The following is a 14,915-nucleotide window of genomic DNA, read 5'->3' on the forward strand; positions in this document are numbered from 1 at the left end:
GGCGCCTGGTAGTGTAAAAACAAAGGAGAAGAAGACGTTAAAGGCTTCTCGAAAATGTCGGAGTACGCCACTGTCCAGAAGAGTACCCTGAAATTTAAGGGTGTAGGAGCCTCTTCAGCTGCAAAAAAGTAAGTCGTCTGACATTTTATTGTATTTTAGTCAGATACAGTGCGTTTACGTGTTAAAAATGAGTTAAATGGGCAGCCGCAGAGTACAGAATCGCCGGGGTGCGAGGCCAATGTTAGCCTGTTTGCTAATAGAAAACATAGTGGTACGCTAACGTTATCTGAGATAAGCTGAAGGAATTTTTAGGTAAATCCATTACTGAAACAGCAATATACAGTAGAAAACCCAATTTTCCCATCTGAGACCCAAACAACCTGCACGGTAACATATGGAGTGGTAAAGATGAGGCCAGAAAACATCAGCTAATAGACGTTAACGTTAGCCAGCCAAGTTACACAAAAACAGTTACAAAAGGGGGTACAGACAGAAGATACACGCGATCTTAAAATGTCAAGCTAATTTCGACATGCTTAATATAAACATGTCAAAGATAATATTTAATTAATAAAATAAATACTAAATAAATTGTACAACGTATTAGTACGTAGGTATAGGTAGCTTAGCACAGCTATTAAGCAGGGGATTCTGAGGGGAAAGTTAAGGGAAACATACATAATGGTATTTAGCGGCTGATTCCCCGTTTTTGCACCATTTACACTTATGAAAAATTGTTGTTTAAACCCACTTTCAGACTTGTGAAACCTTTATTTTTCCTATGAAAACTGAAAAAAGGGCGATTTAACTGACATTTCTCCTTTCAGACCAAAAAACAAGATCAATAATCAGTATACTTAGTCTTGTCAAATCTGGACTATATTAACAAGGGTACTCCAGAGACTCATTAAAACATAGTTTCAGATTTGTGAAACAATTTATTCTATTTGTGAAAACACAAAAAGAGCAATTTCACTGATATTTCCCTATCCAGACCACATTAGACCAGATCCAGGTCAAAAACCACCATACTATGATTTTCAGATTTGTGAAACCTTTATTCTATTTGTGAAAACAAGTAGAGTATTTAAAATGTATAATGTATTTAAAAGAAAAAATTAGAGGAACGAGTAAATATAATTTACTCTATAAAGATATTGTGATTGTATTTCAAAAGGTAAAAATAACTTGTCTACCTTTTTGTTTGAATGTTTGAATGTCTCTTTATTCTGTCCCTGCTGCAGCTCTCTTTCTTTACTTGCCTGTGGATAGCCTGGCACGCTATTGATCTACTAACTGTTCGTTGCATATCCCTTTTCAGGAAGAAGAAGAAGGATAAAGAGAGTAAACATCGTTTGGAGCAGGTTGTGACCAATCAAAATGATGAGGAGGTGAAAGCCAAGAAAGCATATGTTGACAAAAGGACACCTGCACAAATGGCTTTTGACAAGATGCAAGAGAAGAGGGTGAGTTGATGTTCTACAGCATTTCAGAGCTGCAGGTCGAGGATTTGAGGGACAGGCATGACTGATAAAATTAGTAACAGTAGTAATAAGTACCTACTTTTACTGTCAACTACATCATCAAAAATCAGAATCAGAAACAGGTTTATTGCCACATAGATTTCCACAGACAGGGAACTTGCCTTTGTGTTTGTGGCGCATAACAATCAAAAAGTAGAAGGTGAGAGAAAACACAACTACCACAAAAGAGATATAAATATATAAATAAAAGCTGGGGAGGCTGCTGTTAACTTACATGTTGTTTTTTTTAATGTATCAGCCAAAATGTCTTACTAGTGTAAGGATTCATACTTAAGCATAATGCAGTGAAAAACAAGTCATTTTGCAGCTATAGTCAAAGCTCATAGAGAAGTTGTCTAAAGGATAAACATTAGCTTGAAGTTGTGTTTACACTAAAACACAAATAAAAATCAAACAGGGCAGTGAACTTTTGGAAAATGAACTTTCCAGTCATACGATGAATTAAATGTTTCTCTTATGGGTTCACAAACAGCATTTACGTAGTAGTGAGATCAGAAACATCAGAATTATCAATAAGTGGTTAGTGGATCATTAACTTTTGTGCTACTCTGAACTTTCATCTTTTCCAAAGTACTATCATACCATAACATGAACATATAGTGGTGTGTTTTCTTAACGTAATGGGTAAGCAGATCAACATGCCAATTGTCCAAAAACATGTTAAGATGTTAGAAAATAATACATATCCAGTATGTTTTACTTTTAAACATATTCTCAGTATTTTGTGGGTTTGGGTGTTTGACTATAACTTAGTTGTTGTATAGTACTGTATGTATGAATGGGGATTTATTTCCGCAGGTGTTTTGGGTATGTCTACATTGACTGTGCGCCTAGACTGACAGTAATAATGTACTTTCAAGTTTTTCACATTTATTTTCTTCTTTCTTTCTCAACAGCAAATGGAGAGGATTTTGAACAAAGCGTCAAAGACACACAAACACAGAGTTGAGGCAAGTCCTGTCAGACCTTGCACAGCATTCAGTCCAACTTATTGATTCAAACTTGTGTAACAGCACATTTATTCAAGTCGATCATTTTAGGTGATCCGTGTATAATCCATGTCTAAACTACAGCTAAAATATTTTCGTATTTATTAACAGAGACATGTTACCAAATAATAACAAACCTTCTATCATTTTGTTTGTTTGCAGGACTTCAATCGCCATCTGGACACCCTGACAGAGCATTATGATATTCCCAAAGTCAGCTGGACCAAATGAGGGAGAAAATGTTCACTTTGTTGTTTTATTTCCTACTTATACAAAAGCTGCCAGGTCACATTTTTGAACTGTACATTTTTTATTGCTAGTTTTATATATTAAAATCTGTTTCATTGGCAGTGATCTGTTGTTTTTCTGTCATTTCAGTTGTATCCATTAAAGATTTTAAGTCAACACATTTGTTTTACTTTGTCTCTTTCTTAGTCTTACAGAATAAATCCTTCTGGTAATTTGACCATACATAGATCACATAAGCTAATATTTCTTAAATTTAAAAGTGTGTGTAAATATGAATTATGAAGAAAAAAGTCTGAAACCAGTATATAGTTGCTTTTTTATTAACACATTTCATTGAACTGGAAATGGCACACATACTGTAAACCAGAACATACATGTTACAGTAATCCATCATGACACCTTTTGGGATGGCACAATGTGAACATCTGAACTGCCTTGAAGGTAGAAAATAACAGAATGACAATGAAGAGCATTTTAAAATATGAAAACCAAGGAGTTGATGTACAAATACACAAATGCTACTTCTACAGTAAAAGATGGAATTGATGGTGAAACTCCATTCTTTTGATGTTAAGCAACAGGTGTGCTTATTTTATCAACAGATAAATAACCCTGAAAAAACACAATTTTATGTAAGAGTTACAGAGGTATGTATGACTAACCTGGGTCTCAAATAGCATCAACAAATGTCAATCTGTTGGATCTGTTGGGTGTGTGATCAGAAATCCCTCCCCAAATGTGTGAGTTACTGCATTAACAACATTAACAAGTGTGATACATCAAAGCAAACCCAATTAAATTGTAAAATCTAAATACCACTTTGCCCAGGTCTAAAATGCACCAATTTTTTTCCCTCATCCCTATTCAAAAGTGAAACATACTAGTATATGCAAAACACAGACAGTAAGAGGTCTGCATCAAACAACTGCGAAGGATTCTCAATATGTTAATTTAAGAGATGAATTTGTTTAAGAGAAGGATTCATTTAAGAGAGGGATTCAGAGCAAGTTTTGTTCATTCAGTTCAACGGCTTTGATTTAATTGGAAAAAACTAAGTTTCCCCACTTTCTTTGTTTTGTAGTGTTTCTTGTGCTGTCAGAGTTCACTTTGGCCCCAGCATGTCACTTGGCTTCACCCACTGGTCGAACTGCTCCTCGGTCAGGTATCCCAGCTCCACAGCCATGGCCTTCAGGGTCGTGCCTTTCTTATGTGCTGTCTTGGCGATGGTGGCTGCTTTGTCATAACCAATGTGTGGGTTGAGCGCGGTGACCAGCATCAGGGATTCATTCATGAGCTTGTTGATCCTCTCGTGGTTGGCCTGGATGCCCACCACACAGTTGTTGGTGAAGGAGACGGATGCGTCGCCAAGCAGCCTAGCAGAGTTCAGCACATTCTTGACCATCATAGGTTTGAAGACGTTGAGTTCAAAGTGTCCGTTGCTTCCTCCGATGGTGACTGCCACATGGTTTCCCATCACCTGAGCTGCCACCATGGTCATGGCCTCGCACTGGGTGGGGTTCACCTTACCGGGCATGATGCTGCTTCCTGGTTCATTCTCTGGTAAGATGAGCTCTCCCAGGCCGGAGCGGGGTCCTGACCCCAAGAATCGAATGTCGTTTGCGATCTTCATCATGCTGACAGCCACTGTGTTCAGTGCCCCGCTCAGCTCTACCAAGGCATCATGGGCTGCCAGAGCCTCAAACTTGTTTGGAGCTGTCACAAACGGCAGGCCTGTTAGAGAGGAAACAGTGGAGGCTACCTTCTCAGCAAAGCCGATGCGGGTGTTGAGTCCTGTTCCTACTGCTGTGCCTCCTGCTGCCAGCTCATACACCCTGGGCATAGCTGCCTTCACTCTCTCTATGCTGTACTTCACCTGCTGGACATAACCGCTGAACTCTTGTCCGAGTGACAGTGGGACAGCATCCTGAGTGTGTGTGCGCCCAATCTTGATGATGTCTTTAAACTCTTCAGCCTTAGCCGCCAGCGCATCATGCAGAGTCTGCAGGCCGGGCAGCAGAACCTGGTGGACCTCCGTGGCTGCAGCGATGTGCATGGCAGTGGGGAAGGTGTCATTGGAGCTCTGACTCTTGTTGACGTGGTCATTAGGGTGGACAGGGTCTTTGGAGCCTAGTTTTCCTCCAAGGATCTCAATAGCTCTGTTGCTGATCACCTCATTGACGTTCATGTTGGTCTGAGTTCCTGATCCAGTCTGCCACACCACCAGAGGGAAATGATCATCCAGTTTGCCAGCTGAAACCTCATCTGCAGCCTTACAGATTGCATCTGCTATCTTTGGATCCAGGCCGTAGTCCTTGTTAACCTGAGCAGCCGCTTTCTTCAGGATCCCAAAGGCCTTGATGACTTGGATCGGCATTCTCTCGGTTGGTCCCCCAATTTTGAAGTTCATGGTGGATCTGACTGTCTGGGCACCGTAGTACTTGTCAGCCGGGACCTTGAGCTCACCAAACGTGTCCCTTTCGAGCCTGAACTCCGAGCTAGCCATTCTGGACGTGCAGATGTGGAGTTTAGAGTTGACGCTGACTCTTTGCAAAGTCAGGAGGTTGCAGTTAAACTGCTGGACGCGTCTCAAAGACCGAAACATGGCTCCGTATTAGAGGTGAATTCGGGGGGAGGTCAACGCTGCCTTCCAGTTTGTAATCTGTTATTGGGTAGTTGTAAAACTGATCGTACAGCAGCCAATAGGGAAGCAGAAAAGGAGGGACTTCCGCTCTGGTTGGCCTATCGGGTGGAAATGATGAGGCTGCTTCATCCGGATGAGTGAAGCTTTTCACAACATTGCACGATTGTATTTCCGGTTTGACATCGAAGCATAATTTACTTTGCAGAACAAAACTCAGCAACTTTACATAATTTAGTCATTTTAAAGGTACGCATTTAATTTACCAAAAGAAGCAGCTTTTTAATAAGTGTATATATGACATTTGTGAATATTGTGGAGTTTGTGATTTTGGAACAGAAACATTTATTTCATGAATGTTTATGTGGAAACCTTTTAGGACTGTTGTTGAACATGTTGCACAGGACTGAGATTCATGTATGGATTTTTTCTCCTTTTCTTTTTAAATCTGATTTTAAATGCAATGGTAAAGAAAACTCAGACTACACGAGTTGAAGACTGAATTTAAGAGACATTACTTTGAAGCACCACATGGCCAAAATAAATAAATAAAACTATCTACCATCAAGACTATGGTCATCTGCAATGCCTTGAAAACCAGTTTTTAGTTTCTATATTTATGTGCCACTCTTCATTATCCCTTTTGTTTGTACATAAGTTTGTATAAACCAAATTAAGTTGTTGGATAAATAGGTTTTTAAAAAGCTAATAACACTTGAAAGCATGTCTACTGTCTGCATTTCCTGTATAACGCACACTGTTTGTCAGTGGAGCAGATGGAAGCTGTGTGTATGTGCCTTGACAGTGGCAGTGTACTCAAATACTAAAAAACCCTAAAAATCTCAGGTCTCTCTTGAAAATTAAGTCACATTGTCAATGGGACGTATACCTGTCCCATAGGATATAAAAATCAAAATAAAGACAAATAACTGTCCTCTTATGGTCGTCTAGTGTCTAATCTGTTCAAATTTAGTGATCATATTGTAGAGCTTTTGTATGTATCTGCAGTTGTACCTGTATTTGGGTATTTGTAATTCTAAAAAGTGATAATTGCACTCAATTTTTTTCCCCTTATTTTGTTACTTACTTTTTTGAAAGTTTTTCTCTTTTAAGCATTCTTTAGCATTTTCATTTGATTGCAAACCCTCATTTTATTTGTAGCTGCTATCTTTTTTTTTTTTTTTTTTAACAATTGCTTGCTTTCCAGTAGAAAGTCCTGTATGTTGAAGGGTGAACGATTTTGTACCGGACGTGTTTTGTGCGGTTGTGCCAGCTTTCACGCAACCGTCCGCCAATTTTCTTTTCCTAGGACGTTGAAACCATGACCCGCCCTACTCTGCCTCCGATTGGCTAGTAGTCGTTGCCTTCGTTGGTTGGGTTGGTTGGGTTAGGCATTAGTGGTGGGATTGGTTAGAATTAGGGTTAGAATATCAGGGTAAGCCAATCAGAGGCAGAATAGGCCGAGTCACGACTTCGCCATCCTAGGAAAAAAATATCGCCTACAGTCTCTTCTCGCGGTAACGACAGTATACTGTTAGCTTGCTGGCTAACCCCATCGTTTCCAGGTTTCGTGTCGACCTGAAAACAGCAAACGCAGAGAGACACAAAAAGGCTACGCGGCCGAATACGCTTCAAACCCCGGCTGCTAAGAGGAGCAGGACAATGCCGCACAACTTCCAGCCTGGAGACTTGGTCTTCGCCAAAATGAAGGGGTACCCCCACTGGCCAGCCAGGGTAAGCAAGTAACGTTAATAGCAGCCGGAGAGGCGGAGGAGGGGGTGGGCTGCTCTGCATGGGACGCTGGAGAAGGTCCTCTGTGTATCCTCGGCACTGTCTAGCATGGATAAATATTAAACTAATATGTAACTTGATGATTGCTGGGCTGACAGGCTGCGTTACAGGCCCACAGTCGGTGTATGAGCAGCATAATTTGCATGAGATGCTGTTGGCCTAATGTGCATGGAGACGTTACAGCAGCGAGGCTAACGTTATTTTGAAAATGACGTTTGAGATACCTGTGCAAACATTTCCAAATAGCAAACACTCTTCCCTCACATAAAACTAGCTCGTTTTGCACCACGCGTTCATTCAAATTAAATAATCTAAATTGAACCTACAAAGCTTTATTTTTTCCAGAATTACCAACAAACTACACAGTAGTTCATGTAACTTAGGCATGTTAACTTGAGTTTCAGGTCCAAAGAAAAGTTATGCGATATTTTCCATTTGCCGCTTTTTTTTTTTTTCAACTTTCTTACTTAAAAGTCTTGTTTGTTTACAGATTGAAGATGTGGCTGATGGGGCAGTGAAGCCACCCCCTAATAAAATCCCAATTTTCTTCTTTGGGACCCATGAAACGTAAGTACAGAACTTTATTGTCTTTATTTTCACCTATATAATATATACACATATACATCTATAGCTACATCTACCAGAACCATTACTTCTGCACATATTTTGTACAACTTTTCTATCTTTACGATCCTCAAGTCAGGTCATGTAGCCCAAGTATTGTCATGTCTACAATGTTTATCATGTATATAAATTGAATTCCATTTACTTTTTATTTTGTTGTGTTTATTACCTCAAGTTATTATCTGTGACCTTGTTTCATGCACTGCTGCAACATGCAAATTTCCCTTCTGAGGATCAATAAAATCTGATCTTATTTTATTTATCTTATCTTATCTTATCTGTGTGCACAGACCTGTTTAAGCTGAACTGACTGCAATTGCACTATGGAATCAATATAAATAAGTGGTGAATTAAATCACAATATTGGATGGATGAAATCTATTGACTATAGCACGGTTGCTCCTCAATCATGCATTGTTGAATTGGCTTTGCCATTTTTAAATTTAGTCTTTGACTCATCTGTTTTTTATAATCATATCCTGTTTGTGAGCAATGGTGTGAGGCATAAAAACACATACTTTTGACTCACACCACTGCTTTTCAGTCTCTTTTCTGAGGCTTTATACTTTTCTGAATGTTTGCTGTTAACCACTTACAGTTTGAGTGTACAGTATGTTTTTGAGAGATGTGTTGATATGTCTGATCTGGCATCAGACACCATCTGTTTGACAAGATGGCACCTGCATTATATCAATCCATCACAAGGTGGCACAGTCAGCTGCCTTTAAATCTTAAGTTAGTGTAGAACAACCATAATGTGATAACATTTGGCACTTGTTTGGTTTTAGTTAGTATAGCAGTTGAATTGTTCACATTTTTTTAATCTCACTGTTTCGCAGTGCATTCCTCGCTGCAAAGGACCTTTTTGCCTATGAGAAGTACAGAGAACGCTACGGAAAGCCCAACAAAAGGAAGGGGTTCAATGAAGGTTTATGGGAGATCCAGAACAATCCACATGCCTCCTACAGTGCCCCACCTGTGGTAAGTTACCCTGAAATCAGAAATCTGAAATCCTGAAGCATCCATAATTCATTAGCTTGGACTCTAAAAGATGCTGTTGATATAGACTCAGAAGTTACTTGAACTTCAGTTGTCAAACTGTATTTATTTTGGTGTTTTCTAATTGGTCAACCTCATTCATTGTTCATAATCCGAATGTCAAATTTTTATGTCCATTGTCTTTCAACTCACAAGCAAGTCTCTGGTAAATGGCAACATTTGAAGCACTTTGAATTGCCTGGTTGTAGAAAGGTACTATATAAATGAACTTGTCATGCTCTTAGATTAAAAAACTGCTCGCAGCAATTTAAGATGTAATGCTTACTGCAACATCTACTACTTGGTTCCAACTAAGGAACTTTGTTCCATCTCTTTCTCTCTGTCCCACAGTTTTATTTCATGCTTCAATGTGAAATGTCAAGGATAGCATAATATGCTGCAGTTCCAACTTCCTAGACTGCAGTGCATTGCAATGAGAAATTCATCTTAATCTTCTTATCGCGGTTTGTCTGCAGCCAGCCAGCTCATCTGACAGCGAGGGCAACAATGCTGGAGGAGGAAGCGATGAGGATGACGACGACGAAGAAGCCATGGTGCCTCAGAAAGCAGACTCGGGAAGTGAGGTTGACTCAGATTCTGGGAGTGAAGACCGAGGAAGGGGAGGAGGGGTGAAGCGAAAGCCACCGGCTGTTAAGGTAATTCATAATATAACCATGTTATTGTAGTGAATGGAAAAATGCATTCTTGGTCACAGTTGATGGTACAAAAGGGATGCAGCAGTCACAAAACCATCAGCAGCACTAAAGTAACCATATAAATAAGAATGCATGGATACTATGTCTGCATATGTAAGAATGAAAACAGGAGGTAGCAAAAAAGACATTAATTACTGTTAGCTTCCTTTTTTATATCAGTTGTCATAGCAATCATAAAAGCATAATGAGCCATCCTTAATGGAACCCATCATTATGGCAACAGAGCATGTTCGAGTGGTCAGATTGTTTGCCTTATGAAAAATAACTCCATTTATATAATAGACAAAGTTAAGTTTAATCTGTTTCCATGTCTGTAATTTCTATCTTAGCGGCCTCCTCCTCCAAAAAAGGTTCGGCGTTCGTCCAGTGACAGAGATGAAGAGAGTGGATCCCCCTCAGAATCAGAACCCACCCCTTCAGAGTCTGACTCTGGCAAGAACAGTGACCAGGTTATTACACATACACAACATGTCATCAGTGTTGGATATTCTGACCATTTACAGTGAATGAATGTTAACCATTTGTTTTGTCTGATAGGATTTTACTCCAGAGAAGAAATCTGCCGGACGAGGTGGAAAGAAACCAGGAAGCAGAGGGAAGAAAAAGGTGAACTATTTGCACTCTTGAACCATATTTGAGTAGTTTTGACATGGTAGTTTGTGATTTATTCCTCTATCGCCTCTTCTGTCTCCTTTTCTCCGTGATGTTGCAGAAAGCTTCATCTGATTCGGATTCAGATTCAGCATCAGGATCAGAGAAGAAAGTGGTGGACAGCGAATCAGAGGACGAGAAGCCTCGACCAGCTCTGTCTGGCTCAGAATCCCAGTCTGGCTCAAAGTCTGAATCAGACTCAGATCCGCCTCCTCGGAAGGGCCCACAGGCACGCAAGAAAGGTGCAGGTTGTTAGATTAGAAAACCTTAATGATATAGTTTGATATAGGAACGGTTTTTATCTAGTATCTAAATGTAGCAGTGCCCAGTTGTTCATGCTCTTTGCTTGTTTTTCTTCCCGTCCACAGAGAAGCCAGCTCCAAAGCCTCGTGCACGGAAACCTAAACCTGCCCCAGCCAAACGAGCACCTTCATCATCCTCCGACAGCGACAGGTCAGGCTGCTATAAGGGTTTTTACTGCACCACACATCAAATATGGTACTAAAAATGTGGATGTACATATAAGCTTGTTATAAAATGCAGCATGATCCTGTTTTTTTGACAGTGACAGTGAACCAGACCGCATCAGTGAATGGAAGAAACGAGATGAGGAACGGAGAAGAGAGCTGGAGGAGCGCCGGAAAAAGGAGGAGGCAGAGGAGATCCGCCGGCTACGCGAGAGAGAGAAGGAGGAAGAGGAGAAAAAGAAAAAAGACAAAGAGGCTAAAAAAGGGAGTGACAGTGACAGCAGCAGCTCGGATGAAGGCGTAGATGATCACCCATTGAAGAAGTCCAAAAAACCCCCTCCACCCCCGATCCCTGCGCCCTCCGACTCCGATTCTCCACCACCATCTGAGGTACATAAGGACTGAAAAGCATCTCTTATTTAGACAGTGGTTTTATATTTGCCAGATGCAGAAAATTGTTTATGTTGTGTGTGTGTGTGTGTGTGTGTGTGTGTGTGTGTGTGAAGATTATGTACTGACAAAACGCATTTGTTTAACGTCTGCTGTTTTTCCTCTTCAAAAGGTGAAGAAACCACCCAAGAAGTCAGACAACCAGAATAAGGCAAGAATAAAGAAAGAGAAGGAGAGAAAGGAAAGAAAGGAGAAAGAGCTAAAAGAGAAGAAGGCCCGGCGGTCAGAAGAGAAGTCCAGAGCAAGGTGAGTGCACAACGGGCAACAGAAGACTACACAGTATTCAGACCTCATTAGAGGAACTTCATTAAATATTTAATATGCACAGATCACAGAGTTTCCTCTCTCTCTCCCTCAGGTCTAAGCCTGAAAAACCCAAACGCAAACCAGAGAGGCCTCCAGAGAAGAAAGTGGAAAAGAAAAAGGGTCAGTGTTTCATACCGTCATTCAGTTTCACAATTACTGTACATTGATATTTTTTAAGAGGGAAAGTAATAATTGAGGGTTGTGTGTCCATATGCAGAACCGTCGCCTGAAGAAAAGCTTCAAAAACTCCACACAGATATTAAGTTTGCACTCAAAGTGGACAACCCAGTAAGTGACATCTTTCATAACCATCTCTGGTAGAAAGTCAAGTTTCCCTCCTTTCTGTGTTTTCTGGAAGCATGACAACTGCATTTTTATGTATTGTGTGTTCTCTAGGACATAGAGCGGTGTCTACAAGCCCTGGAAGAGCTTGAAGCTGTGCCCGTCACCAGCCAGATCCTCCATAAGAATGCTGAAGTTATTGCCACACTAAAAAAGGTACATTTTCTTGCCTTCTGGCTGTGTGTCTTCTCATTATTTTGTATGTGTGCTTGCATTAGGAATAGATAAATCATATCAAAATATGCATTGATGGTGCCCTAGTTGAATAGTTACATACTTTGTCTTATAACATATACTGTATTGAATATATTTTCTGTAAATTTAACTTGTGGGTTCTCTTACATTTGCGAACAGGACATAGATGTCATTAAACAGTCAAAGTCTAACTGCCTGAATTTTAATAATATTTGGATACTATTCCACCGGTTTAAACTGATTTGCATTGAGATGTGAAATGAAACCAGTAGTCTCCAGTTAGCTATGTATATTTTAATTTATATAAATTACTCAATATAAAACTATGATAACATATTTAGGTGTTTTACTGTTCACAGTATTTATTATTTAACTGCAACAGTACAATGTTAAATATGATACATCTGCCTACATTGTTTTATTCAGTGTGCTTCTTATCCTCAGAAGGTCTTAGTAGGTTAACCTGATTGTAAGACAACTCCCAGACTACTATGACTATAACATCCATTCTCAACTTCTTTTATGTGTTTTCATGTCATGAACAATATAGATTCGGCGGTATAAAGCCAGCACTGCAGTCATGGAGAAAGCTGGTGAAGTCTACAACAAGTTAAAACTTCGTTTTGTGGGCAAGGCAGATGTGGCAGCTAAACCCAAAACAGACAACAAGGAACCTGAAGATGATGTGAAAGAGACACAAGACACAGGTAAAAAGCACATTGTAGATCTTGCTGCCATCTAGGTCTTCCATTACATACTTATCTTCTTCCAGCCAAGTTAATTTTCCATCATATCCTAAGTCAGCATAAATGAATGCATTTGATCAACGTGATTTAAAAAATATTTCTATTTCTTTCTAGATTCAACTCCTGTGAATGGGGAGTCAGAACAGAAAAAGGATCATGCGGAAGAAGAGGAAAAGCCCAAATCACCTGCCCAGGAGGAGAATAATGATCATCCTGCTTCAAGCCCAATCAGGTGAACATCCCACTTGAAGCAATGTGTTGTTCATTGGCTCTACAATCACTGTACATCTTGCTTAATGGTTGTGTAATTATCAGATTTACTAACCAAGATAATACTTATGTGAGTAGCTCTCATGTTTAACATACAGGTAATCATGATCTAATGTACTTCCTCTGTAGACGGAGCCCAGACAGCCCTGCTGAACAACAGACAAACACGTATGAAGAAGCAGACAACTCCATCTCTGCAGAGATGGAACCGTCTCCTGTAGAAAGCTGAAAGACCCTTAACAACCACTGCAATGGACCAAGTGCTAAAGATGGTGGCCTCTGTTTGACTTCATACAGTGCCCCTGGCCCAACACACACAAACACACACACACACACACACACACACATATACAGCATTTCCTACACTATCTGTTACGCCAATGTTGATGTTTTGGACATTTTGTACTATACAGATATCAAACCAGAAGGCCCTGTTGCTCAAACTGTTTGGTCCATTATTTATCACAGCGAAAAAGGAAAGCTTATTAGTGTGATAGTTTGTGGCGCTCCGCAAATCCCTTTTGTTTCTGAAATGTACGTTTCCTTTTATACGACACTCAGCCCGTCCTGGATCCTCACTCTGTACCCCTACACCTGGCTACTTTGTTCTTTCTACCACGTGAACTCTGACTTTGGTCTTTCATACCATATTGAATGATTACATTTTTAGCACTTCTAACCAGAATTTAGGCTGCAGTAGTATGAGATGGAACTTTAATGATTCTTGTGGGGAAGTTGGGTGGAAATGGAGCCATGCCATTAATTTTTCACTTTGAAGATTTTGTGCAGCCCTTACATCTTTTGACTTCATTTTTCTTTTTTTCTTTTTTTTTCTTTTTTTTTTTATAAAGCCAACAAAACATCACAAAGGCCTCCTGTCTGTGTGTATGACATTGTGAGAGTGGTGAAGTACTATTTGTGAGTATTTTATGTTAAGTATGTTTTTTAAATTATCTGGTCTTGATCCAGTTAATCCAGTCTGAAATGTAAAGCCATGAATTGAGTCACTTGCAGCTGTTTTCCAACTGAGGTCCACCTACTTTTTATAGCCTTGTTTGCAGGTATTTTCATTTACAGTTTTGTTTAAAATAATAATTGCCGTGGAGTTACACACCTTGCACTCTCGTCTCCCCATAGTGTCTGCTTTCAGTAACCTGCATAATAAATGGAATAACTGTACAGATTGAAAACTGCCCTTAAAAGTTATTGAGATCTCATGTAGCTGCAGCCTATTTTGACATTTTTCCTGTGATACGCATACAACAGGTGTTTTTAGTGCTATGTAAATTGGTAAAGCATTTCTATCACTTAGTTGAGACTTGAATAAAAATCTCAGCATGGTTTTGTTCCTATCTTGTTTCTTGGTGTGTGAAACTTGCTTTTAATTCATTTGCTGTATGTAAAAGGAGGTTTTCCAACAACATCACATTGAATTGTAGGTATATGGTACACAAGGTTAGACAACCTTATATGCAATATAGCCTGCTGCTCGTTCATACTCCACTTACTGCTGGCCTGTGAATGACTTGTTGAATTTTATGAGTAATTAAAGGATAGGTTCACAATTTTTCAAGTCTGTCTTAAAACAACAGTCAGGTGCCCATATGAACACAGATTGAGGGTTTCCTTGCTGTAATCATTCCTCCTGTTCATACTGGCTATTAAAAGATCCCCTTCAAATGTGCTTTCAGTGTAAGTGATGGGGCCAAAATACACAGTCACAAAAATGCATTTAAAAGTTTATCCAAAGCTTATATTAGGCTTTGGCAATCTAAGTTAGTCATATCAAGTGGATATTTGCCGTATTTACAGTCATTTTTGCACATTTTTGCACAAAAGGAGGCTTGTGGATTTTGGCCTCAATGCTTACATTATAAGTGCATTACGAAGGGATCTTCT

At 39.7% G+C, this 14,915-nt stretch overlaps 3 protein-coding genes across 4 annotated transcripts; 2 read left to right on the plus strand and 1 right to left on the minus strand.

Annotated features, from left to right (window-relative positions):
* The first annotated feature begins 3 nt into the window (after nucleotides 1–3).
* On the plus strand, nucleotides 4–2,938 carry fam32a (family with sequence similarity 32 member A). The gene is made up of 4 exons (XM_044362350.1): nucleotides 4–128; nucleotides 1,322–1,466; nucleotides 2,441–2,494; nucleotides 2,696–2,938. The coding sequence occupies exons 1-4, from the start codon at nucleotides 55–57 to the stop codon at nucleotides 2,762–2,764; spliced, it is 342 nt and encodes a 113-aa protein (XP_044218285.1). The 5' UTR covers nucleotides 4–54; the 3' UTR covers nucleotides 2,765–2,938.
* Nucleotides 2,939–3,086: 148 nt separating this feature from the next.
* On the minus strand, nucleotides 3,087–5,463 carry fh (fumarate hydratase). Its single transcript, XM_044362348.1, has one exon. It carries the CDS (start codon nucleotides 5,382–5,384, stop codon nucleotides 3,885–3,887), a length of 1,500 nt encoding a protein of 499 aa, XP_044218283.1. The 5' UTR covers nucleotides 5,385–5,463; the 3' UTR covers nucleotides 3,087–3,884.
* A 1,414-nt stretch (nucleotides 5,464–6,877) lies between these two features.
* hdgfl2 (HDGF like 2) lies at nucleotides 6,878–14,357 on the plus strand. Of its 2 annotated transcripts, none has more exons than XM_044362351.1 (16): nucleotides 6,878–7,154; nucleotides 7,702–7,778; nucleotides 8,675–8,816; nucleotides 9,350–9,529; nucleotides 9,919–10,038; nucleotides 10,127–10,195; nucleotides 10,302–10,488; nucleotides 10,609–10,693; nucleotides 10,806–11,097; nucleotides 11,270–11,403; nucleotides 11,516–11,583; nucleotides 11,681–11,751; nucleotides 11,860–11,961; nucleotides 12,551–12,707; nucleotides 12,861–12,978; nucleotides 13,146–14,357. In XM_044362351.1, the coding sequence occupies exons 1-16, from the start codon at nucleotides 7,083–7,085 to the stop codon at nucleotides 13,243–13,245; spliced, it is 1,974 nt and encodes a 657-aa protein (XP_044218286.1). In that variant the 5' UTR covers nucleotides 6,878–7,082; the 3' UTR covers nucleotides 13,246–14,357. The 2 variants fall into 2 exon arrangements, with proteins under 2 accessions (XP_044218286.1, XP_044218287.1); XM_044362352.1 differs by having other exon boundaries at nucleotides 6,880–7,154; nucleotides 10,302–10,482.
* Nucleotides 14,358–14,915: the final 558 nt, after the last annotated feature.

This window comes from Thunnus albacares, chromosome 9 (genome assembly GCF_914725855.1).
Source record: "Thunnus albacares chromosome 9, fThuAlb1.1, whole genome shotgun sequence".
In the NCBI taxonomy this organism is placed as follows: domain Eukaryota; kingdom Metazoa; phylum Chordata; class Actinopteri; order Scombriformes; family Scombridae; genus Thunnus; species Thunnus albacares.